At 48.0% G+C, this 26,176-nt stretch overlaps 1 protein-coding gene and 1 long non-coding RNA gene across 2 annotated transcripts in view; one reads left to right on the top strand and one right to left on the bottom strand.

Annotated features, from left to right (window-relative positions):
• Positions 1–3,138, bottom strand: part of ASAP3 (ArfGAP with SH3 domain, ankyrin repeat and PH domain 3) — a 54,371-nt gene extending 51,233 nt beyond the window's left edge. Inside the window, exon 1 of the mRNA XM_033227876.1 lies at positions 2,852–3,138. Within this exon, the coding sequence (XP_033083767.1) occupies positions 2,852–2,980 (129 nt within the window). The 5' untranslated portion in view covers positions 2,981–3,138. The remainder of the gene's footprint in view (positions 1–2,851) is intronic.
• LOC117093142 lies at positions 2,563–13,749 on the top strand. Its single transcript, XR_004441041.1, has 3 exons — positions 2,563–2,690; positions 5,028–5,123; positions 13,530–13,749. It is a non-coding gene; the product is annotated as an uncharacterized LOC117093142 (long non-coding RNA).
• Positions 13,750–26,176: the final 12,427 nt, after the last annotated feature.

The following is a 26,176-nucleotide window of genomic DNA, read 5'->3' as shown; positions in this document are numbered from 1 at the left end:
TAAAGGGGCCCAAGACAGGAAGAGGCCGGTTGACGTAATGACTATCTTAATACACTCCCTCATATTTGCATGCTGTTTCATAATTTAACACAAAAATCTTTAACAACCCAGTAAGGTAGGCAGGGAGTGATTAAGAGATCCATTTTAAGGATAAAATAACGAGGTTCAGAGAAGTTACATAGGGAAGACAGACAGATGGACTTTAAAAGGCAAGAGAACAGGACCAGGGGTAAAACATGTGGGTAGAAATGCTAACTTTCCCACTACCCAGCTGCAGGAGCTTGCACAAGTCTCTTGGCCTCTCTGGACTTCAGTTTCTCCATCTTATCTGAGAGACTTTCTAGCTGGTCTCTATCTTGAAAGGGTCCCTCAACCCTGACATTCTAGTTTTCTGTGATCTGCCCAGGGTCCTTCCCAGGAGGACTGTACAAAAGGGCTGCAAGTCCCAGGACAGGGTCCCTAGTTACTCCCAGGAAACCACCCAGAACTGGAAGACTTGACTTAAGAATCAGTTGCATTTTGATTCGGTCAAGTAGAGCTTCAAGCCTGGGGGTGAGTTAGTCATGCCCAGAACGGGGGGAAAAAATTGCAGCATCAAACTACATGTAAACACAATGTAATCGCAAAATATAAATGCAAATACAAAACCAAACAGGAAACCTCAGGGAAGTCTAATCCAAAGGTCAGACTCTAACTTTTGGGGCCCTGAAATGCTGAAGAGAAAAGCTGTGTTTGGGGGCCACAAGCCTTTTTGTTGGAACCTCTGCGTGCACCAAACCAAAAATCTGAAGGCAAAGGAGGATGGGTTTTGTCTTGCCTGAACTGGGGCAAAGCTGAGCCCTGAACAGAGCCTGCTGCGGCCTCTAGACCCATTCTAAGGGACCCTCCCCAACACACACAGTGCTTACACTTTACACTTACATAAATGGGCATTTCTGTCCATGGATAAGGTTCATATTGGAGCCCCTTCTCCTGCTCTAAGATTCTAATGAACAACCTGGGCAGAAGGATGAACCATGAAATCCCTAAGAATGCAGATGGCACTGAGCTCTTCTGGGTCGTGAAATGTAAGGCTATGAAGACAAACCTCAGAAAGCTCTCCAAAGGATGGGCTGGACAGCAGTGTTTCCCTGTAAGCCCCACAGTAAAACATAACCCACATCCACAGGCAGTGGACTCCAAGCTACTGGCTCTGCCCAAAGAAGGAAGCCAAACCTGACCGGCTGCTTATTTTAACAAAACATGTACTCCCACTATGTGCAAAGTAGTAGGCTAGGCTCCGTGAGACAAATGAGACAAGGCTAGGCTCTGTGAGACAAATGAAGACAAAAGAGACCCAATCACTGTCTAAAGAGATCTGCCAATTAAACTGATAATAATCATTCCATTTATCAAGAAGCACGGGCCAGCGCAGTGGCTCACGCCTATAATCCTAGCACTTTGAGAGGCCAAGGCAGATAGATTGCCTGAGCTCAGGAGTTCAAGAACAGCCTGACCAACATGATGAAACCCTGTCTCTACTAAAAATACAAATATTAGCTGGGTGTGGTGGCGCACGCCTGTAATTCAAGCCGCTTGGGAGGCTAAGGAATGAGAACTGCTTGAACCCGGGAGGCAGAGATTGCAGTCAGCCGAGATTGCACCACTGCACTCCAGCCTGGGAGATAGAGCGAGACTCTGTCTCTAAAAAAAAGATGCATGCTTTATATGCATTGTCTCATGTGAGGTACACATTATTACCCCCATTCCACAGATGACAGAACAGGTCACGTGCCCACGTTCACCCAAATGGCAAACTGCAGAGCCAGCGTCTGAAAAAAGATCTGCCTTCCCCAAAGTCGATGCTCCTTCCACAATCCTCTATCACCCTTACAAAGTGATACAATAAGACTCCGAGATGGAGGGTCAGCCTGCCAAGAGAGAAGAGAAGGAGAGATTTCCCGACACTGGTGCGGGTGTTATGAACTACTGAGCTTTGTATCTGCCCCACAGTGGGTGCCTAGTACACTTAGGGTGAAGGGTGGAAGGATACAGCCGTTGCTGAGGTCCAAAATGCCACCCAAATTCAGGGCATCCTTCGGATGGGGAGCTGTAAAAACACATTATTCTCCGTTGGACCAAGGCCACGGGGTGTCTGTCCTAGAATATTCCTTGCAGAGGAGCTGGGGAAAGCTGCGGCAGGTTCGGAGAAGAGGAATGGAAGGAACTTCGAAGAGCATGGGAATGGGGTGGGGCAGCCTGCAAGGCCGAAAGAAAAGGCCTGGGACGCTTTGCTGGGAAAGACAAAGAGGAGAGGGGAGGGGAGAGGAGACGATAAACTTGCCAACAGCCGGGCCAAGGTGAACCCCGGCTCCTGGCGCCTTCCCATCCGCATTCATTCCACAAACGCGGGCCAAATCTCCGAACCAGCCGCAAGGGGGAGAGGGCCTCCTTGCAGCCCGGGGGAAGAAAGTTCAGGACTGAGGCGGGAAGCCTGCTTCTCAGAAGAGGAGTGACTCGGAGGGTCACACTTGTGGGGCTCCGAAGATGAAAACGCAAACTGAGGCTGGAAGGCGCTAGGCAAACACATATGTGATGAGGCGGTCACGCGGGGCACTTGGGGTACGTCCCCCGACGTACTGTGGAGTTTGTCATCGAAGTGACCTCGAGGCCCCCCAAAACGGTCCCTTGGGCCTCTCCCCGCCTCGACGGTAAGGACGCAGCTGTTGGAGATGCGCTCGGTCCTCCCAGACCTAGGGAGGGGGCAGGTTTCGGGGCGCGGTGAAGGGCCGTCGCAGTTCGGGTCACGCCTGTGGAGGTCAAGGCCAGGCCGGGCGCCGACCCCCGACCCCTCCCGCCTCGGCCCCCTTACCTCCTCCCGCGCCAGCGCCGCCCCCCGGCACCGGGGCATCTTGGCGGCGAAGGCGGCGGCCCCAGCCGGGGAGCTGAGGTCTTCCGCGGTGACGGCCAGGAACTCGGCGACGCTGAACTGCTCAGGCATGGTGGGCGCGGGCGTAGGGCTGCCGGAGAGGGGCGCGGGGGACACGGCGCTGCTCCGCGCTCAGCCGGCCTCACTGCCTGCCGAGGGCGCCGTCCCGGCCTCCGCACGCCCCGCCCCTCCGCAGGCCCCGCCCCCGCCCCTCCAGCCGCTCTCCAATCCTCAGCTGGGACGGCCCCGCCCCCAGCCCTTCGGCGGCCTCCACGGCCGCAGTCCGGGCCCCGGCCCCAGTCCCCGCCCCGCGCCGCCTCAGGCCGCACCCCCGGGCCCTCGCCTGCCCCCTCGGCCCCGCCCCCAGCCCCTCACGGCCTCAGACCCCACCCCCTGGCTCGATGCCCCGCCCCTGGCCTAGTGGAAACTCCTCCGCCTTTCCCCATCCCTGCCCCTCCACGGCACTGTCTCCTTTCATCCGCTCTGGGTCTTCCAAATCCTCCTCCCTCGCACCGCCCAGGCTGCCCCATCTCCGCGCCCAGTCTTAGAGCCCCCTGCCTCTTCCTCCCTCCTCTGCTGATTCGTTCCGAGTTCCCCATGACCTCGCCCCTTCTGCCCTATCCAAACCCACCCTTCCCTCTTCTCTCCCCAGCCCCGCCCAATCTCCTTGCCTCGCTCCGCCCCGAATCGCCCCACCCCTCCCTTGCTGCGTGTGTCCGGCTCTCAGCCAAAGCTCTGCAAGCATCCAGGGATTCCCTCCTGATAACCACCGCCGCCCCGGGGATGTGTGGCTCGGGGAGTGTGACTTGGGGAAAATTACTTCTCTTCTCGGAACCTCAGTTTCCGTATCTGTACAATGGGAAGCTTGATGCCCGCTTGCTTGTGATGTTGCGAAGAACCGAACACGTGCGTGTACCAGTTCCCTCTTACCAGACCATCGATCGCACCCTCGCCTTTACTCTTCCTGCTCCTGCCTTTCGACCCTTAACCTGGCCCACCATCCTTTGGGGCGGATGACGGATGGGGTTCCTAAGAAATCCACTTAGGTTTAGTTTTGAAGCCTGAGGTCCTCTGGGGGAAAGTTATCCAAGTAAAAAACTAGGAAAGCACCGCGGCAAGGAACATTGGTTTTGAAGTCAGAGGAACCTAGATTCCAATCTTGGTTACTTTGGATAAATTGCTTGCTTCTCTAAGCCTGAATTTCCCCCTCTTAAAATGGCCTCGTGGTATTTTACCCCACAGGGCGGCAATTTAGAGAATCTTTTCTTTTCTCGCACAGAAAAGAAAAGAAAAAAAAAGAAAAAACCGGGAAAGATATGCACTAAAATGTTACTAGCTGAAGACATTATGAGTAATTTGTTTTCTTTTGGTGAATCTGTATATCCTAACTTTTATACAATGACCATATACTACTGTGTAATAGAATTAAAAGTTGACGGGCACGGTGGCTCACGCCTATAATCTTAGCACTTTGGGAAGCCAAGGTGAGCGGATCGTTCAGGAGGAGTTCAAGGTCAGCCTGAGCAACATGGTGAAACCTTGTCTCTACAAAATATACAAAAATTAGCCCTGCTGCGTGCGTAGTGGCTCTTGCCTGTAGTCCCAGCTACTTGGTGGGCTGAGGCAGGAAAAATGACTTTAACCTGGGAGGTCAAGGAGGCAGTGAGCTGAGATTGTGCCATTGCACTCCAGCCTGGGTGACAAAGTGAGACCCTGTCTCGAAAGAGAGAGAGAGAGAGGAAGAAAGAAAGAAAGAAGAATTAAAAGTTGAAAAAATGTGTACCATCTCATAGAGAAGACAACTATTCCAACAGTTCCTTTCAAGGTCAACTTCTCTTGAAACCAAACAGGCACTTTTCTTGTTATTTATTTTTAGAGACGAGGTCTCAATCTGTCGCCCAGGCTGAAGTACAATGCAATGATCATAGCTCACAGCAGCCTCAAACTCCTGGACTCAGGCACTTTTCTTGCTGGACTTCTAGGAGCACCTGACAATGTTAACCACTCCCTTCTCCTTGAAACACCCTTGCCCCTGAATCCTAGGAGAACTATTTTACTTGGTGGCCCTCCTTCCTCTGGCTGCTCCAAGAGCCCTTTCTGAGATGCACTTCCTCCGCAGGAATCCTAAATGCTGGAGACGTTGGGAGCTCTCTGCTAAATTCTCTGCATGTCTCACCCTGTCAGCCTTCCTGGATTTCCTCATCCAAGCCCAACGGTAATGTTGATGTCTTCTGTACTAGTTTCCTGTTGCTGCTATAACAAATATCACTAACTTCCTTCAGCCTCCCGAGTAACTGGGATTACAGGCACGAGCCACCACACCCAGCTAATTTTTGTATTTTTTAGTAGAGACAGGGTTTCGCCATGTTGGCCAGGCTGGTCTCAAACTCCTGACCTCGGGTGATCCCCCCACCTCGGCCTCCCAAAGTGCTGGGATTACAGACATGAGCCACCGCGCCTGGCCACATTTATTCTTTTACATTTCTGGAGGTCACAAGTCTGAAATGACTTTCACTGGGCTAAAACCAAGGTATCAGCGGGGCTCTACTCCCTCTGGATGCTATAAGGGAGCATCTGTTTTCTTGCTTTTCCGGCTTTGAGAGCTGTATTTTTTGCATTCTTTGGCTTACAGCACCTTCCACCGTCAAGGGCAGCAGTATCTTCAAACATCTTACTTGCCTTCTTCCCTGTGGTCAAATTTCTCCCAGCCTCCCCACCTCTCTTCTTTTTCTTTTTTGAGATGGAGTTTCACTCTTGTTGTTGCCCAGGCTAAAGTGCAATGGTGCGATCTCAACTCACCACAACCTTCGCCTCCCGGGTTCAAGCGATTCTCCTGCCTCAGCCTCCAGAGTAGCTGGGATTACAGGCATGTGCCACTACGCCCGGCTAATTTTGTATGTTTAGTAGAGATGAGGTTTCTCAGTGTTGGTCAGGCTGGTCTCGAACTCCTGACCTCAGGAGATCCTCCCGCCTCGGCCTCCCAAAGTTTTGGGATTACAGGCGTAACCCATGGCGCCCGGTCCCCTCTTTTTTTTTTTTCTTTTGAGACAGGGTCTTGTTCTGTCACTCCAAGCAGTGGAGTAATCACAGCTCACTGAAGTTTCAACCTCCTGGGCTTTTGCGATCCTCCCACCTCAGCCTCCCAAGTAGCTGGGACTGCAGGTGCATGACACCACGCCCAGCTAATTCAACCTCTCTCTCTCTCTTTTTTTTTAGAGACATGATCTTGCTCTGTCGCCCAGGCTGGAGTGCTGTGGTATGATCTCAGCTCACTGCAACCTCTGCTTCCCAGGTTCAATGGATTTCTGTGCCTCAGCCTCCCGAGTAGCTGGAATTACAGGCACATGCCACCACACCTGGCTAATTTTTTTATTTTTTATTTTTTATTTTTTATTTGTATTTTTAGTAGAGACAGAGTTTCACCATGTTGGCCAGGCGGGTCTCGAACTCCTGACCTCAAGTGGTCTGCCCACCTGGACCTCCCAAAGTGTTCAGCCTCCCTCTTATAAGGACATTTGTGATTATATCTAGGGCCTATCCAAATAATCCAGGATAATCTCCTCATCTCAAAATCCTTAATTTAATCACATCTGCAAAGTTTCTTTTGCTATATAAGTGCCATTTACAGGTTCCATGGATTAGGACCTGGATATCTTTGGGAGCCGTTACTGAGCCAACCACATCTTCCAAGGCTGTATTTTCAGCCTGGACTCTTTAGTTCAAGATCTATGTATCCAGCCGCCTATGAGACAGTTTCATTTTACCGTCTCACAGACAGACATCTCAAACTCTACGGGTCCAAAACTGAACTCACCATCTCGTATGCCCACCCCTTGCACCAGATTGTTTTCTGTCCCTCCGAGGGGGTGCACCACCATGCACCCCCTCGAAGTCATCCTCTCCTCCCTTCTATCAAGCTCCCCTCAAACAAGTCTTGTCACTAGTCTCACCATTGAGACCACCTTCTCCATCTGCAGGCCAACCCCAGTCCAGACCACCGCTACCTCTCACTTCCTCGCTGGTCTCCCTGCCCCTAATCTTGCATATCTGTTCTGTTGCTCCTCTGCTTAGAACTCTTCAGTGCTCCGCCATTGCTCTCTGAGTAAAAGCCAAACTTCCTTTCGTGGATGTCTAGCCCTGTACGGTCTTGTTGCTCCTCCCATTCACAGGCTGATCTCTTGCCTCTCTGTCCCCACTATGATTGAGCCCCTGCATTTCTCCCATCTGTCTGTAATGCTCTCCCACCTCCTTTCAGCTGGCCAACTTAGGTGTCAATTCCTCCAAGAACCCTTCCTTGACGTCCTTACTCTGGACTCCTACAGGACCCAGTATCCCCCACCACAGCAATTACCACTGTGGACTGTAATCATCTGTTTCCTTATCTGGGGCTCTGGCACACTTATTTATTTATTGAGCATTTACTATGTACTAGTCACAGGGCCAAGGGCTATACAAGCAATAGCTCACTCAACACCCACTCAATGCTCACAGTAGCCCTATGAGGTAGGTGATGTTACGCTTCCCATCTCAGTGATATGAAAGCTCAGAGAGATTAATTTGTATAAACTCAGAATGAACAAGTAATATCACCAGGATTCCATCCCAGGTCTGCATGACTTCAAAGCCTTTTTTGTTTTGTTTTATTGTTATTATTTTGAGACAGGGTCTCACTTTGTCACCCGGGCTGGAGTGCAGTGGCATGATCATGGCTCACTATAGTCTAAACCTCCTGGGCTCAAGGGATCCTCCCATCTCAGCCGCCCAAATACCTGGGACCACAGATGCGTGCCACCACACTGGGCTAACTTTTAATTTTTATATAGAGGTCAGGGAACAGGGGTCTCACTTTGCCCAGGCTGGTCTCGAACTCTTGGGCTCAAGTGATCCTCCCTCCTCAGCCTCCCTAAGTGCTGGAATTATATATAGGTCTAAGCCACTGAGCCTGACCATTCTCTCTCGCTCTCTCTTTTTAAGTAAAATAACTTTTTGTTTTTACTTAAATATTATGTGAACAATTCAATTACAGTGAAATTTTTTCTGAACTTCCAGGTTTGGGGTAATCTTTAAGTAATCTATGGGTGTTTGATATTATGTCATGCCCAAGACTATGTTTATATTGGATCAAAATAGAGAAGGAGAGAAAACTATAAGGATTCCAAATGTTTGATGTACCTAATGCATTTAATACTGTACTCTCGGCCGGGCGTGGTGGCTCAAGCCTGTAATCCCAGCACTTTGGGAGGCCGGGACCGGCGGATCACGAGGTCAGGAGATCGAGACCATCCTGGCTAACACGGTGAAACCCCATCTCTACTAAAAATACAAAAAAAACAACTAGCCGGGCGAGGTGGCGGGCGCCTGTAGTCCCAGCTACTCTGGAGGCTGAGGCAGGAGAATGGTGTAAACCCAGGAGGCGGAGCTTGCAGTGAGCTGAGATCCGGCCACTGCACTCCAGCCTGGGAGACAGAGCCAGACTCCGTCTCAAAAAAAAAAAAAACTGTACTCTCAGTGCCATAATTTTTAAAATAGAACCTCTCAAGATAACTTCTCCTCATTTCTGCATACAATCAATAAATATAGAGTCAGGAGCAACTACTCGAACAGTCCTCTGCTAGTATTGTTACTGGAAAGGGGTCCAAACCCCAAGAGCGGGTTCTTGGATCTCGCACAAAAAAGAATTTGGGGTGAGTCCATAGAGTAAAGTGAAAACAAGTTTATTAGGAAAGTAAAGGAATACAGAATGGCCAACCTGTAGGCAAAGCGGCCCCCAGGGGCTACCGGTTGCCCATTTTTATGGTCATTTCTTGATTATATGCTAAACAAGGGGTGGATTATTCATGAGTTTTCCCGGAAAGGGGTGGGCAGTTCTCAGAACCAGGGGTTCCTTCCCTTTTTAGACCCTATAGGGTAACTTCCTGACGTTGCCATGGCATTTGTAAACTGTCATGGCACTGGTGGGAGTGTCTCTTAGCATGCTACTGTATTATAATTTGCATATAATCAACAGTGAGGATGACCAGAGGTCACTTTTGGAGCAATCTTGGTTTTGGTGGATTTTGGCTGGCTTCTTTACCACAGCCTGTTTTATCAGCAACTTCTTTGTGACCTGTATCTCATTCGGTGACTTAGAATGCCCAACTTTCTGGGAATGCAGGCCAGTGGGTGTCAGCCTTAGCCCCTATTCAAGATGGAGTCGCTCTGATTTAAACACCTCTGATGGTATTATTAGATTCTCGTGCTTGATTTTGGTTCACTGGCAAACTGCCACGTGCCAAGGGGAGGGTCCAGGATGCTGCTGGGGTGAAGCAGTGGGGAGGGTAAGAAATGAGCTCAGAGAGGTCCTGGGATGCTTGCTCTCTGGAGCAAGATTTTTTTCCAGATAAAATCAAACCATCAAGGGGTCGGGCACAATGGCTCATGCCTTTGGGAGGTGGAGGCGTACAGATCACTTGAGCCCAGGAGTTTCAGACCAACCTGGGCAACACAGTGAGACTTCGCTTCTACAAAAAATTTAAAAATTAGTCAGGTGTGATCTCACGTGTCTGTAGTCCTGCTATGTTCTGCTACTCAGGAGGCTGAGGTGGGAGGATTGCTTGAGCCCAGGAGTATGAGGCTATAGACAGCTTTGATCATGCCACTGGTTAGAGATAGGGTCTCGCTCTGTCACCCAGGCTGGAGCACAGTGGCATGATCATGGCTCTGTAACCTTGACCGATCCTCCCGCCTCAACCTCCAGAGTCATTGCGACTACAGGTGCGTGCCACCATGCCTGGCCTTGCGATATTCTCTTAAACTCCGCCTGATCAGGATTTTGCTCCCACCAGCCACTGAACTGCTCTCATCAAGGCCACCAGTGACCCTCTGCTCGCTGAAGCCAGTGGTCAGTGCTCAAAGCCTTTTTTGTTTTGTTTTACTGCAGCCCCTCCAGCTGCTGCCTAACGTCTCCCCCATTTCTTCACTTGGCCCCCAAGACACCACACTTCTTTGATTTTCTTCCTCTGTCACTAGTGGCCCCTTCTTGAACTCCTTGGTTGGTTTCTCCTCTTCTTTCTGATTTCTCAGCACTGAGGACTCCTCTCCATGCTCCACGATCCCTCCCTTGGGGATTCCACCCAGTCCCATGGCTTTAAATATCATCTAGATCCTGATGATTCCCAGCTTGTAACTCCAGCCTGGACCCTCTCCCTTGACCTGCAGATTACTATATCCAACTGCTTCCTAACACGTCTGCCTGGAAGTCTGGTAGGCCATCTTGAACTTAACCTATGCAAAGCTGAATTCCTGGCTTCCTTACCCAAAGCACCTACGCACACACACATGCACACATGCACGCACGCACATGCACACACCTCTTCCTCATCTAAACTGGTGGTAGCTTCCTTTTTTTTTTTTTTTTTTTTTTTTTTTGAGACAGAGCCTCGCTCTGTTGCCCAGGCTGGAGTGCAGTGGTGCAATCTTGGCTCACTGCAACCTCCACCTCCGGGTTCAAGCGATTCTCCTGCCTCAGCCTCCCAAGTAGCTGGGATTACAGGGGTGTGCCACCATGCCCAGCTAATTTTTGTATTTTTTAGTAGAGACAGGATTTCACCATGTTGGTCATGCTGGTCTTGAATTTCTGACCTCATGATCCGCCCACCTCAGCCTCCAAAGTGCCGGGATTACAGGCATGAGCCACCACGCCCAGCCCACAGCTTCCATTTTCTAGTGTTCAGGATGAACATTCTTGATGGTATTATTAGATTCTTGACTCTCTTTCTCTCACACCCCACATCATGAAATCCATTGGCTCTAGCCCTAAAATATATCCAGAACCCCACTCCTCATCATTCCACTGCTAGTGACCTGGTCCAAGCACCGTGACCTCTTGCCTGGATCACTGCAGGAGGCGTCACTGTGCTCTCTGCTTCCACCCTTGCTCCTCTACAGCCTCTTCTTCTTCTTTTTTTTTTTTTTTTGAGACAGGGTCTCGCTCTGTTGCCCAAGTTGGAGTGCAGTGGCACAATCTTGGCTCACTGCAACCTCCCAGCTTCAAGCAATTCTCATGCCTCATCCTCCCGAGTAGCTGGAATTACAGGCACGTACCACCATGCCCAGCTAATTTTTGTATTTTTAGTAGAAATGGGGCTTCACCATCTTAGCCAGGCTGGTCTTGAACTCCTGACCTCAAGTGATCCGCCCATGTCGGCCTCTCAGAGTGCTGGGATTACAGGTGTGAGCCACTTTGCCTGGCTTATAGTGTATTATCAACTGAGCAGCCAGTGACTCTGATACCAGATTATGTCATTGCACTCTGCAAAACCCTCTAATGCCTCTCACTCAGGCCAAAAGTCAAGCCCTTTCATGGCCTGAAGGCCTTACCTAATTTGCCTTCCTCTGACCTCATGCCTTCTCACTCTCCCTCTCCTCCACTGCTCCAGTCACATTGACTTCCTTAGTGTTCCTTAGTGTTTACTTGGCACACTTGTGCCCCAGGACCTTTGCACTGGCTACTCCTCCTGCCTGACATGCTCTTCCTGCAGATATCCACATGGCCAGTGTTCTCACTTCTTTCTGCCAAGTCTTAGCCCAAATGCCACCATCTCAGGGAGGCTTATCCTGACCACCCAATTTAAACTGCAATTGGCCGGGTGTGGTAGCCCACTCCTGTAATCCCAGAACTTTGGGATGCTGAGGCAGGCAAATCACCTGAGCCCAGGAGTTCAAGATCAGCCTGGGCAACGTGGCAAAACTCTATCTCTACAAAAAATTTGGTGGGTGTGGTGGCACACGCCTGTAGTCCCAACTACTTGAGAGGTTGAGGTGGGAGGATCACCTGGGCCCAGGGAGGTTGAGGCTGCAATGAACTGTGACCGCACCATTGCACTCCAGCCTGGGCAACAGAATGAGACCCTGTCTCAAAAAACAAAAAGACTATGATCATGATTATTATTATTATTATTTGAGGCAGAGTCTCAAATTGTCACCCAGGCTGGAGTGCAGTGGTGTGATCTTGGTTCACTGCAACCTCCACCTCCCAGGCTGAAGCAATTCTCATGCCTCGGCCTCCTGAGTCGCTGGGATTACAGGCGCACACCACCATGCTTGGCTAATTTTTTTTTGTATTTTTAGTAGAGACCAGGTTTCGCCATGTTGGTCAGGCTGGTCTCAAACTCCTAGCTTCAGATGATCTGCCTGCCTTGGCCTCCCAAAATGCTACGATTATAGGCATGAGCCACTGTGACCAGTCCGGACTGTGATTATGTTAGGTCTACCTAGATAATCCAATATAATCTCCCCATCTCAGGGTCAGCTGATTCGCAGTCTTATCGCCTGTAATCTTAATTGTCCCTTGCCATGTAATATCACAGATTCACAGGTTTGGGGGATTAGGACGTTGGATATCTTTTGGGAGTACAGCATTATTCTGCCTACCATGATGGGTAAGTAAGAAAACACTGTTGGCCGGGTGCAGTGGCTCATGCCTGTAATCCCAGCACTTTGGGAGGCTGAGATGGGTGGATCATGAAGTTAGGAGTTCAAGACCAGCCTGGCCAAGATGGTGAAGACCCACCTTTATTAAAAATACAAAAAAATTAGCCGGGCATGATGGCGGACGCCTGTAATTCCAGCTACTCAGGAGGCTGAGACAGAGAATTGCTTGAATCCAGGAGGCGGAGGTTGCAGTGAGCCAAGATTGTGCCACTGCACTCCAGTCTGGGCAACAGAGTGAGACTCCGTCTCAAAAAAAAAGAAAACACTGTTGTTGGGCAATGACATATAGGGACTTTGAGCTATGAGTACACCTGTGCTCAAAAAGCTACCAGGGATCCCCACTGCCTCCAGGATAAGGGCAAGACCTCTCAGCCTAGCAGGCAAAGCATGTCATGAATTGACCTATATTCCCATTTTATGAACAGGTATTTTCTGGCTTCCTTGCTTCCATTCTACCTGAAAGCCCTTTTCTTCCATTTAGGCTCTTGAAAGTCCTTCAATTCATTATGGTCAAATTCAAATGTTACCTCTTCCGTGAAACCTTTCCAGAACCCCCAGAATGATTCTCCCTCCACTGTTGCTACTATGGAATTTGTCTTGACCGGAGTTGTTCGTGTATGTACCAGTTGGGAGTCGTTCCCATCTAAGCATGGGCACCTGGACCACGGAGACCACCTCAGCATAGGTCAGCAGTTCTCACACTTGAGTGTGCATCTGAATCACCTGGAGGACTTACTAAAATGCAGACTCCTGGGGCCAACATCCAGAATTTCAGATTCAGTTGATGTGGGATGGGACCCAGTCATCTGTATTTTTTTTTTTTTTTTTTTTTTTTTTTTGAGACAGAGCCTTGCTCTGTCGCCAAGGCTGGAGTGCAATGGTGCGATCCGGCTCACTGCATCGTCCACCTGCTGAGTTCAAGCGATTCTCCTGCCTCAGCCTCCTGAGTAGCTGGGATTACATGCACCCGCCACTGTGCCCAGCTAATTTTTGGTATTTTTAGTAGAGACAGGGTTTCACCATGTTGGCCAGGCTGGCCTTGAATTCTTGACCTCAGGGGATCCGCCCGCCTCAGCCTCCCAAATTGCTGGGATTACAGGCGTGAGCCATCACACCAGGCCAGTCATCTGCATTTCTAACAACTACCCAGGTAATCCTGATGCTGCTGGTCTGGGGAGTACACTTTGAGGACCACAGGCACAGAAGTGGAGATGGTGTCATCAGGCTAGACCTGTCTTCAGATCTCAGCTCTGCCTCTTACTCTGTGATTCTGGATATGTCCCTGTCCCTCTCCAAGCTGCTTTCTCATCTAAAAAAGGATTCATCTTCCCCTCCCAACTGAGGTGATGTGAGGAGTAACAAGCTTAAGATAATTCCATGTACCTTGCAGTTCTTAATAAAAGGCATGAAGTTCTACCTCTAAAATTTTCCTCCGCCTGTGTTTTGCCTTCCTAGTAGGCGCTCAATAAAAACTCATGAATTGGTTTTAGGGACAACTACTGCCTTGGACACTTGGAAAAAAGGTGCTGGCAGCCGGGCGCAGTGGCTCATGCCTGTAATCCTAGCACTTTGGGAGGCTGGAGGAGAGCAGATCACTTGAGGTCAGGAGTTCAAGACCAGCCTGGTGAAACCGCATCTCTACTAAAATAAATAAATAAATAAACAAACAAATAAATAAATAAATAAAATAATAAAAATACAAAAATTAGCTGGGCTTGGTGGCATGCGCCTGTAGTCCTGGCTACTTGAGAGGCTGAGGTATGAGAATCACTTGAACCCAGGAGGTGGAGGTTGCAGTGAGCCAAGATTGTGCCACTGCACTCCAGCCTGGGCAACAGAGCAAGACTCTGTCTCAAAAAAAAGCTGGCAACATGAGAAGAGATAAGTATGTCTGGGTCAAAGGAATGTGAATGACCTTCACACTGGTGAGCATTTTCCTGACAATAACCATCACGTCAGAAGTGACAGCAGGGCCGGGCGCGGTGGCTCAAGCCTGTAATCCCAGCACTTTGGAGGCCGAGACGGGCGGATCACGAGGTCAGGAGATCGAGACCATCCTGGCTAACACGGTGAAACCCCGTCTCTACTAAAAATACAAAAAACTAGCCGGGCGGGTGGCGGGCGCCTGTAGTCCCAGCTACTCGGAGGCTGAGGCAGGAGAATGGCGTGAACCCGGGAGGCGGAGCTTGTAGTGAGCTGAGATCCGGCCACTGCACTCCAGCCTGGGCGACAGAGCGAGACTCCGTCTCAAAAAAAAAAAAAAAAAAAAAAGAAGTGACAGCAGATCAACTGTATTGCAAGTTCATGGCCATTTATCCACAAAAGCTTCCCTAGTACCTCCAAGGAACCTGGTGACTGGTGGCCCTGCCAGGGTTACAGAGTTCGAGAAAAGGCGATGATCCTGAAAGGGCTCAGACCATGAGGAAGATTTGTGTAAATAGAGAAATAATGGCCGGGCGCGGTGGCTCAAACCTGTAATCCCAGCACTTTGGGAGGCCGAGACGGGTGGATCACGAGGTCAGGAGATCGAGACCATCATGGCTAATAACACGGTGAAACCCCGTCTCTACTAAAAAAATACAAAAAACTAGCCCGGCGAGGTGGCAGGCGCCTGTAGTCCCAGCTACTCGGGAGGCTGAGGCAAGAGAATGGCGTGAACCCAGGAGGCGGAGCTTGCAGTGAGCTGAGATCTGGCCACTGCACTCCAGCTTGGGCAACAGAGTGAGACTCCGTCTCAAAAAAAAAAAAAAAGAAAAGAGAGAAATAATGAGGCCAGGCATAGTGGCTCATACCTGTAATCCCAAAACTTTGGAAGGCTGAGGCAGGAGGATGGCTTGAGCCCAGGAGTTTGAGACCAGCCTGGGCAATGTAGTGAGACCCCATCTCTTAAAAAAAAACACACACACACACAAAAATTAGGCTGGGTGTGGTGGCTCACGCCTGTAATCCTAGCACTTTGGGAGGCCAAGGTGGGCGGATCACGAGGTCAGGAAATCAAGACCATCCTGGCTAACATGGTGAAACCCCGTCTCTACTAAAAATACAAAAAAATAGCTGGATGTGGTGGCGGGTGCCTGTAGTCTTAGCTACTCGGGAGGCTGAAGGAGGAGAATCGCTTGAACCTGGGTGGCAGAGGTTGCAGTGAGCCCAGGTCGTGCCATTGCACTCCAGCCTAGGCAACAGAGCAAGGCTCCATCTCAAAAAAAAAAAAAAAAAAAAAAAGAAGAAGAAGAAGGAGAAGGAGAAGGAGAAATAGAAGAAGAAATAGCAGGATCAGGCTTGTCCCAGGGACCTGAAAGTACAGCCTAGTCGTGGTGGTAGGGTAGGGGATTGCTGGCCTCAGGGGACGCATTGTCTGGGAAGAGGATTCCTTGTGGCTGGGACACTGCCTATAGGCTTCCCCAGGGGCCTGTTTCCTTAGAATACCAAATACACACACATGCATATCATGCTTCCTTTGCTGCTCCGGAAGCCAGGTGTCTTCTCACAGTTTATATTTGAGGGACCACTAGTCAGATTGTTTGTGGGCAAAAGACTATGTCTTTGTTTCTCCAGCATCTGGCAGGGTACACACACAGGAAATCTCAAAGGTCAGAATGGAGCCCCCATAATGTCAGTTAGGAGGCTGGACCACATGGAAGTCATAAGCATGGTCCTTGGAGCTCAGATGACCATGTTGCGGTCTAGTTGCATCACCAGGTAAAGTGCCTCTCCTGCTCACCCTGACTAGCTGTGTGACCTCACAGAATTAAATTCACCTCTTTGAGTCTCACTGGTTATAATAATGCCTATTCTATAAGGTTTTCGAAAAGATGACATAGACTAAAACCTGGTCCCTAAAGAGATCTCAATAAAAGTTAGCTTTTCCCAATTGCTGCATTTGGCAGAGTGGCCACCAGAGGGCAGTGGTCCCCATGCTGGGAAAGTAACCTGTCTGGGCAGAGGCCTAGAAAGTGCTGACTAGGCAAACACTCTTAGAGTGCTCAGGGATCCCTTTAATTGAGGGACTACACACTCCAGAAAGGGGTATGTGGCCATACCTAGGTCAACACAACCACCAGCCAACGGATACACTGGGCATCCTGCTGGTCACCCTTTGCTGTGGTCATTTGAGGACCGGCACAAGCCTTAGAATCAGTGAATTGAGATGTACTGGGACGCTCTATTCTATGTTTGTTTTGTTTTTTGTTTTTTTTAGAGTCTCACTCTGTCACTCAGGCTGGAGTGCAGTGGCCTGATCTCGGCTCACTGCAATCTCCACCTCCCAGGTTCAAGCGATTCTCTTGCCTCAGCCTCCCAAGTAGCTGGGACTACAGGCACATGCTGCCACACCAGGCTAATTTTTTGTATTTTTGTGGAGACAGGGTTTCACCATGTTGCCCAGGCTGGTGGTGAACTCCTAAACTCAGGCAATCCGCCCGCCTCAGCCTCCCAAAGTGCTGGGATTACAGGTGTGAGCTGCCACACCCAGCCCTATTCTACATATTTTAACCATGGAGCCACCTGGCCTTTTCCCAAAGAGCTCCTTCTGCCTGCTGTGCAGCCTTCTCCCCTTCTTTCCTTTGGCAAATGTCTCCTTCAGGCCCATCCCCAACCTTCTCTGAGTCCATCCTTCCATAGATGGAGTCCATCCTTCCACAAATGGAGTCTCTCCGAGCTCCCAGAGCATTCTGTTCTTCCTTGATGGTGGCATTAATAACAATTTAATAAATGACATATTTATAATACATGAGGTTTGGCTAGAGGTTAAGAGTAGGGCTTCCTGGGGATGCACAGCCTGGGCTCCATTACATGCTGCATGACTTTGTACACATTGCCCTACCTCTCTGAGTCTCAATTTCCTCATTTGTAAACATGGGGCTAATAACAATACCTACTTTATAGGGTTTTGCTGGACACCACATAGCCATCACTTTTAATGGCGAAAACCGCAATTACTTTTGCACCAACCTAATAAATGATTTTTGTTTGTGGCTTTTTTTTGGTTGTTTGAGATGGGGCCTCACTCTGTTGCCCAGGCTGGAGTGCAGTGGCATGATTATGACTCACTGCACCCTAGACCTTCTGGGATCAGGTGATCCTTCCAGCGCAGCCTCGCAAAGGGCTGGGACTACAAGCATGCCACCACCACGTCCGGCTAATTTTTGTATTTTTTATAGAGATGGGGTTTCACTGTGTTGTCCAGGCTGGTCTCAAACTCATGGGCTTAAGTGATCCACCTGCCTCCCAAAGTGCTGGGATTACAGGCGTGAGCCACCATGCTTGGCTGGAAGCTAAATGATGTTATGCACACAAGGCCCTAATTTGTTGAACAAATGAATGAACAAATGAGTGAATCCACTGGGCTGTGAGCTCCTCAGGAATAGGGATTGTTTTCTTTCTTTTTTACATTTTGCAGTGTCTGAATCCCAGTGTGGGCATTGCGTGTTATCCGGTGCAGTGGTCATCAAACTGGTGTCCTCCTGACCAGCATCCTCAACATCACCTTGGAGCTTGTTAGAAATGCCCCTTTTTTTTTTTTTTTTTTTTTCTGAGATGGAGTTTCGGTCTTATTGCCCAGGCTAGAGTGCAATGATGCAATCTCAGCTCACTGCAACCACCGCCTCCCAGGTTCAAGCTATTCTCCTGCCTCAGCCTCCCAAGTAGCCGGGATTACAGGCATATGCCACCACAGCTGGCTAATTTTGTATTTTTAGTAGAGACAGGGTTTCTCCATGTTGGTCAGGCTGGTCTCGAACTCCTCACCTCAGGTGAGCCACCTGCCTTGGTCTCCCAAAGTGCTGGGATTACAGGCGTGAGCCACCACACCTGGCCCAGAAATGTCCATTTTTAGGTCCCACCCCTCACCTACTGAATCAGAAATTCTAGGGATGGAGCCCAGCAAGCTGTACTCTAACAAGCCCTCTGATTCTGATGAGCACTGAAGTTTGGGATCTACCAGCCAGCACATAGAGGCTCAAAGGTGTTTGTTTAAATATGTGTTCAAATCCATAAACTTTATATGGTGGGAATTAGAATTGGCTGTAAGCTCCATAAAGTCAGGGGGCATAGTTTCCCTAGCACCAGGCAGAGGCAGGCACATAGTAGATGCTCAAAAAAGGTTTGTGGGCCAGGCTCAGTGGCTCACGCCTGTAATCCCAACACTTTGGGAGGCAGAGGCAGGCGGATCACTTGAGGTCAGGAGTTCGAGACCAGCCTGTCCAAAATGGCAAAACCCTGTCTCTACTAAACTTACAAAAATTAACCTGGTGTGGTGGTGGGCGCCTGTAGTCCCAGCTACCCAGGAGGCTGAGGCACGAGAATTGCTTGAACCCTGGAGGCGGAAGTTGCAGTGAGGCAAGATTGCTCCACCGCACGCTAGCCTGGGCGACACAGTGAGACTCTGTCTCAAATAAAAAAAAAAAAAAAAGGAAAATTCTGTGAAACAAATGAGTGAAGAGCCCTTTTGGTTCTTTTTATGATTCTCAGTATCTTAGATTTTTCAAAGTTCAGTTTTATTACCTGTTCTCTCTTCCAGGATCTGTGGAAGGATCTACAAGCAAAGTAAGCAGCTTAATATACATAACAAAAAAGTATTGTCACACTGTTGCGCCCTTTGAAACTCTCAGTTAAAACCCCCTGAAAGGTTTGCTTTTCTATCCCTGCTGCAACCCAGAGCTTGAGGCACCTCAAGAGTCCTGCTGCATATGCACACCTGCCAGGCCTTGGCTATCCAGGGAAAGACAAAGCAATTTCTTAAGGCAGGTAAACATCCTTGACAAGGAGGGAGCGGTAGTTATGACCCAACCTTGGAACAGGGTAGATGCCCAATAAATGTCTGATAAATAAATGACCCTTGTTCAGGACAACATTGTAGTTAATTGCATAAGTTCTAAACAGACTGGCAGTGGCTTTTTTCTTATTCCTTGTTTTATTGCTTTGTCCAGGATCACTAATACGATGTTGATTTGTAGGAATGATACTGGATGTCTTTCTCTTATTTCTAAAGTTTCATCATTAAGTTTGATATTTGCTGTAGAAGGTAATTCCTGTGTATTCTTATTTAGCTGTCAGTTTTCTTCTTTTTTTTTTTTTTTTTTTGAGATGGAGTCTTGCTGTGTCGCCCAGGCTGGAGTGCAGTGGCGCGATCTCGGCTCACTGCAAGCTCCGCCTCCCGGGTTCACGCCATTCTCCCGCCTCACCCTCCGAGTAGCTGGGACTACAGGCGCCCACCACCACGCCCGGCTAGTTTTTTGTATTTTTAGTAGAGACGGGGTTTCACCATGTTAGCCAGGATGGTCTTGATCTCCTGACCTCGTGATCCACCCGCCTCGGCCTCCCAAAGTGCTGGGATTACAGGCTTGAGCCACCGCGCCCGGCCTAGCTGTCAGTTTTCTAAAAATCGTGAATGAGCATTGAATGTTTCAAGTGTTTTTCCTGTATCTATGGAGATGGTCACATGGGTTTTTCCTTTAATTTGTTAATGTGAAGGGTTGCACTGATTGCTAAATAATACACAGGAACCATCACTATACCACCTTCATAATATTTTCATCACACCCCCATAAGACCCTGTGTCCATTAGCAGTCATTCCTCTTCTCTCCTTCCCAACAACCTTAAGTAGCCATGAATCTCTATACATTTGCCTATTCTGGATATTTTATATAAGTGAGATCACATAGGTCAGGCATGGTGGCTCATACTTACAATCTCAGTATTTTGGGAGGCCAAGCCAGGAGGATCACTTGAACCCAGGAGTTTAAGATCAACCTGGGGAACATAGTGAGACTGTCTCTATAAAAAATCAAAAAATTAGCTGTAGGTTGGTTTATTACTTTCTTGATGATGTCCTTTGCAACAAAGAAGTTTTTAATTTTAGGTCGGGTGTGGTGGCTCACGCCTGTAATCCCAGCACTTTGGGAGGCTGAGGCGGGTAGATTATGAGGTCAAGAGATCGAGACCATCCTAACCAACATGGTGAAACCCTGTCTCTACTCAAAATACAAAAATCAGCTGGGCGTGGTGGCGTGTGCCTGTAGTCCCAGCTATTTGGGAGGCTGAGGCAGCAGAATCACTTGAAGCCCGGAGGTGGAGGTTGCAGTGAGCCGAGATCGTGCCACCGCATTCCATCCTGGCGACAGAGAGATTACATCTAAAAAAAAAAAAGCTTTTGATTTTAATAAAGCCCAATTTATCTATTTTCTTCCTTTTGTTGCTTGTGCTTCTGGTGTCATATTTAAGAAATTATTATTTTGAGAGGCAAGGCATGAGGATCACTTGAGGCCAGGAGTTCAAGACCAGCCTGAGCAACACAGGAAGACCCTGTCTCTATAAAAAATTTAAAAATTAACTGAGCATGATGGCAGGCAAGTAGTGCCTGTAGTCCCAGCTACACAGGAGGCTGAGGCAGGAGGATTGCTTGAGCCCAGGAGGTCGAGGCTGCCATGAGCTGTGTTCACATCACTGCACTCCAGCCTGGGTGAGAGATGAGATCCTGTCTCAAAAAAAAAAAAGTAAGAAATTGTTGCCTAATATAAGGTCACAAAGATTTATGCCTATGCTTTTTTCTAAAAGTTTTATAGTTTTAGCTTATATATTTAGATCTTTGATGCATTTCTGAGTCAAATTTTGTATATGTTGTGAGTTAGGGGGTCCAACTTCATTCCCTTTCCTTTTTTTTTTTTTTTTGAGACAGGGTCTCGCTCTGTCGCCCAGGCTGGAGTGCAGTGGCGCCATCTCTGCTCACTGCAACCTCTGCCTCCCAGGTTCAAGCAATTCTCCTGCCTCAGCCTCCTGAGTAGCTGGGATTACAGGCATGCACCACCATGCCTGGCTAATTTTTGTATTTTTAGTAGAGACGGGGTTTCACCATGTTTGCCAGGCTGGTCTTGAACTCCTGACCGCAAGTGATTCACCTGCCTCGGCTTCCCAAAGTACTGGGATCCAGCTTCATTCTTTCACATGTGGATCCAATTGTCCCAGGGTCATTTGTTGAAAAAAATTATTCTTTCTCCATTGAATTGTCTTGGAATGCTTCTTAAAAATCAGTTGACTGTAAATGAGGGCTCATTTCTAGACTCTCAATTCTATTCCATTGATCTATTTGTCTATCCTTATGCTTGTGTTGACTACTGTAGCTTTGTGTAAGTTTTGAAATCAGGAAGTTCTCTAGTTTCGTTTTTCTTACCGAGATTATCAGCCAGGCACAGTGGCTCATGCCTGTAATCCCATCACTTTGGGAGGCCAAGGTGGGTGGATCACAAGATCAGGAGATCGAGACCATCTTGGCTAGCACGGTGAAACCCTGTCTCTAATATACGTCTAAAAATACAAAAAATTAGCTGGGCATGGTTGCGGGCGCCTGTAGTCCCAGCTACTCGGGAGGCTGAGGCAGGAGAATGGCCTGAACCTGGGAGGTGGAGCTTGCAGTGAGCTGGGATCGCACCACTGCACTCCAGCCTGGGCGACAGAGCAAGACTCCGTCTCAAAAAAAAAAAAAAAAAAAACAGAAAAAGAGAGACTATCTTGGCTATTCTGAGTCCCTTGAATTTCCATATGAATCTTAGGATCAACTTGTCAATTTCTGCAAAGCCCGCAGGAATTTTGATGGTGATTACATTGAATCTGGAAGGCAATTTGGGAAATATTGCCATTTTAACAATATTAAGTCTTCCAATCCATGAATATAAAATTTAATTTCATTCAATTAAAATACAAAGTATTATTTAGCACTTTGCAGTTTTCAGAGTATAAGTTTTGCATTTCTTTTGTTAAATCTATCCCTAAGTATTTTATTATTTTTGGTGTTATTGTAAAAGACAGTGTTTTCTTAATTTTATTATTTGGGTTGTTCATTGCCAATGTATAGAAATACTATTGATTTTTGTATACTGATCTTGTATCCTACGACCTTATTAAACTCATTTATTAGTTGTTTTTTAATGCATTCCTTAGAATTTTCTACATTATCTGCAAATAGAGATGATTTTGCTTGTTCTTATCAATCTAGTTGCTCCCCACGCTATTTTCTTGCCTAATTGTCTTGGCTAGAACCTCCAGTACAGTGTTGAATAGCAATGGAGGGAGTGGGTATCCTTGTCTTGTTTCTGATCTTGGGGCCAGGGTTGGGGGAGAAGCATTCAGTATCTCATCATTATGTATGACACTAATTGTGGGTTTTTCATAGATGCTCTTTATCAGGTTGAGAAAGTTATTTCCTATTCCTAGTTTCTTGTTTTTAGTTTCTTGATTTTTTTTTTTAATCTTGAAGGGGTGTGAAATTTTTTCAAGTTTTTTCTACATCTATTAAGATGATCATGTGGTTTTCGTTCTTTATTTTACAGATATGCATATTACACTAATTGATTTTTGGATGTTAAACCAATCTTGCATTCCTGGGATAAGTCCGATGAAGTGTAATTCTTTTTATTTATATGTTGCTGGATTTGGTTTGCTTGTGTTTTGTTGAAAATTTTTGCATCTCTATTTATAAGAGCCCTCATCCCCATTTATAATTAATCCCATTCCTACCCTAACCCCTCAGGCAATCACAGTCATCAATCTTTCTTTTTCTTTTTCTTTTCTTTCTTTCTTTCTCCCTTCCTTCCTTCTTTCTCTTTCTCTCTTTCTTTCTTTCCCTTTCTTTCTTTCTTTCTTTTTTTTTTTTTTGAGACGGAGTCTCGCTCTGTCGCCCAGGCTGGAGTGCAGTGGCCGGATCTCAGCTCACTGCAAGCTCCGCCTCCCAGGTTCACGCCATTCTCCTACCTCAGCCTCCCCAGTAGCTGGGACTACAGGTGCCCGCCACCTCGCCCGGCTAGTTTTTTGTATTTTTTAGTAGAGACGGGGTTTCACCGTGTTAGCCAGGATAGTCTCCATCTCCTGACCTCGTGATCCACCTGTCTCGGCCTCCCAAAGTGCTGGGATTACAGGCTTGAGCCACCGCGCCCGGCCCTTCCTTCCTTCCTTCCTTCCTTCCTTTCTTTTCTTTCTGTCTCTCTCTCTCTTTCTTTCTTTTTCTTTCATTCTTTCTCTCTCTCTCTCTTTCTGAGGCAGGGTCTTACTCTGTCACCCAGGCTGGAGTGCAGCACCATCTCAGCTCATTGCAAACTCTGCTTCCTGGGTTCAAGTGATTCTCCTGCCTCAGCAGCCCAAGTAGCTGGAACCACAGGCATGCACCACCATACCCAGCTAGTTTTGTTTGTTTTTTGTTGAGACTAGGTCTCACTATGTTGCCCAGGCTGGTCTTGAACTCCTGAGCTCTGGTAATCCACCCGCCTTGGTCTCTCAAAGTGCTGGGATTACATGCGTGAGCCACCGCACTCAGCCTACTTATTCTTTGTAGATTTTTCTGGTTTTCATGTCTCATGTACATGGAATTATATGTGATCTTTTGTGATTTCCTTCTGTCATTTAGCACCATGTTTTTGAGGATCATATTGTATCATGTATCAGTACTTTGTTCCTCTGTATAGTTGAATAGTATTACACTGTATGAATCTAATACATTTTGTCTATCTGTTCACCAGTTGATGGATATTTAGGTATTTCCAGTTTGGGGCTATTATGAATAATGCTGCTAGAAACATTTGTGTCCAAGTTTGTGTCCAAGTCTTGTCTTTGCATAGACATATGTTTTCATTTCTCTTGAAGTATAAATGAACCTACTTCAAGTAGGAATAATTCTATACCTAGGAGTAAAATTGGGTCTTATGGTAGTTTTATGTTTATCTTTTTCAGGAGCTGCCAAATTGTTTTCCAAAGTGGCTTCAAATTTTACATCCCCAACCATGTATGAGGGTTACTTGGGAACTTCTGAGTGTTTCCATATCTATAAAGTGATTATAAGAGTAACTCTGATTTCCTGAAGTTGTTGTGAGCATTAAATGAGATTATGGTATACGAAGGCCAGGAAGCCTTCCAAAATGACCAACCCCCCTCCCACCAACTCCTGTAATGTATACCAATCACTACAATTGTTACATTATTTATAATTACATTTTTATGTTTGTGTTTTGTGAGCATCCTGAAAATGGGGACTAGGTCTTATTCATATTTATCTTCTCAGTGCCCAACATGTAGTGGATATTCAGTAAGCTATAACAATATCCATGTGCAAAGTACTAATGATTACACGTTATGTCAAGAAAACTACAAAAAAAATTCTTGAACTGGGCCTTGAAGAATAAGTAGGCGCCCACTCAGCTGAAATGGAGCACAGGGCATCCTAGGTGGAAGGAACAGCATGTAGACAGGCCCAGAAGAGGGAAGACATGTCGATTTCAGGAGATGACGAGGAAGCCCAGTGTGGCAATGGTGGTGGGAAAGTGTGGCCAGGGAGGCCACAGGTAAGGTAGAGGAAGCCAGCTGGAAGTTGTAAATAGCCATTCATACCACACAAAAGGGTTAGAACTTCATCCTGAGGGCAGAGAGGAGTCATGGATGGGCATTAAGCAGGAGAGTAACATGACTAGAACTACATTTTAGAGAGATCTCTCTGGGGATTGCTTCTTAGCCTTTTGGCTAAGATCAAGTGTAGAAAGATCTCTGTGGGGTAACAGAAGTCAGCTCAAACTTCACCAGCATTAGAATCACCTGGGAGATTCATGGAGCCTCAGAAATTCTGAGTCCCGCCCCGTGAGTTTCTTATTCAGCAGGTCTGAGGCAAGGTCTTTTTTTTTTTTTAGACGGAGTCTTGTTCTGTCGCCCAGGCTGGAGTGCTATGGCACCATCTCGGCTCACTGCAACCTCTGCCTCCTGGGTTCAAGTCATTCTCATGCCTCAGCCTCCCGAGTAGCTGGGATTACAGGTGCCTGCCACCATGCCCAGCTAATTTTTTTTTTTTTTTTGTATTTTTAGTAGAGACGGGGTTTCACCGTGTTAGCCAGGATGATCTCGATCTCCTGACCTTGTGATCTGCCCGCCTTGGACTCCCAAAGTGTTGGGATTACAGGTGTGAGCCACTGCACCTGGCCTTTTTTTTTTTTTTTTTTTTTGAGACGGAGTCTCGCTCTGTCACCCAAACTGGAGTGCAGTGGCCGGATCTCAGCTCACTGCAAGCTCCGCCTTTCGGGTTCATGCCATTCTCCTGCCTCAGCCTCCCAAGTAGCTGGGACTATAGGCGCCCGCCACCTCGCCCGGCTAGTTTTTTTGTATTTTTTAGTAGAGACGGGGTTTCACCGGGTTAGCCAGGATGGTCTCGATCTCCTGACCTTGTGATCCGCCTGTCTCGGCCTCCCAAAGTGCTGGGATTACAGGCTTGAGCCACGGCGCCCGGCCGGCCTTTTTTTTTGAGACAGAGTCTCGCTATGTAGCCCAGGCTGGAGTGCGGTGGTGTGATTTCACTGCATCCTCTGCCTCCTGGGTTCAAGCAATTCTCCTGCCTCAGCCTCCTCAGTAGCTTGGATTACAGGCGCCCACCACCATGCCCGGCTAATTTTTTAATATTTTTAGTAGAGATGGGGTTTCAGCATGCTGGCCAGGCTGGTCTTGAACTCCTGATCTCAAGTGATCCACCACACCCAGCCTGAGGTATGGTCTTGAATATGCGTGCCTCACATTTCCAGATGATACTGTTGCTGCTGGTCTGAGGACTACAGTTGGACCCACTGATGTAGAGGGTGGGATGGAGAGTGTGGGCAGCAAGACCATTCAGGAAGCTGTGGAAATAGCCCAGATGGGAGGTGGCAGAGGCAAGGCTGATCACAGTTTAGATCTGGGTGCTGCGAACTTTTCAATGCCTTAATGGTGAGATTGTAAGCATGGTGATAAGAGGCTGTTTCTTGGAGGGAAATCCACTGGGCAATCATGTGCCCCCGGCA

This window comes from Trachypithecus francoisi, unplaced genomic scaffold, assembly GCF_009764315.1.
Source record: "Trachypithecus francoisi isolate TF-2019V2 unplaced genomic scaffold, Tfra_2.0 Lachesis_group12, whole genome shotgun sequence".
In the NCBI taxonomy this organism is placed as follows: domain Eukaryota; kingdom Metazoa; phylum Chordata; class Mammalia; order Primates; family Cercopithecidae; genus Trachypithecus; species Trachypithecus francoisi.
This window is presented reverse-complemented; position numbering and strand designations above follow the sequence as displayed.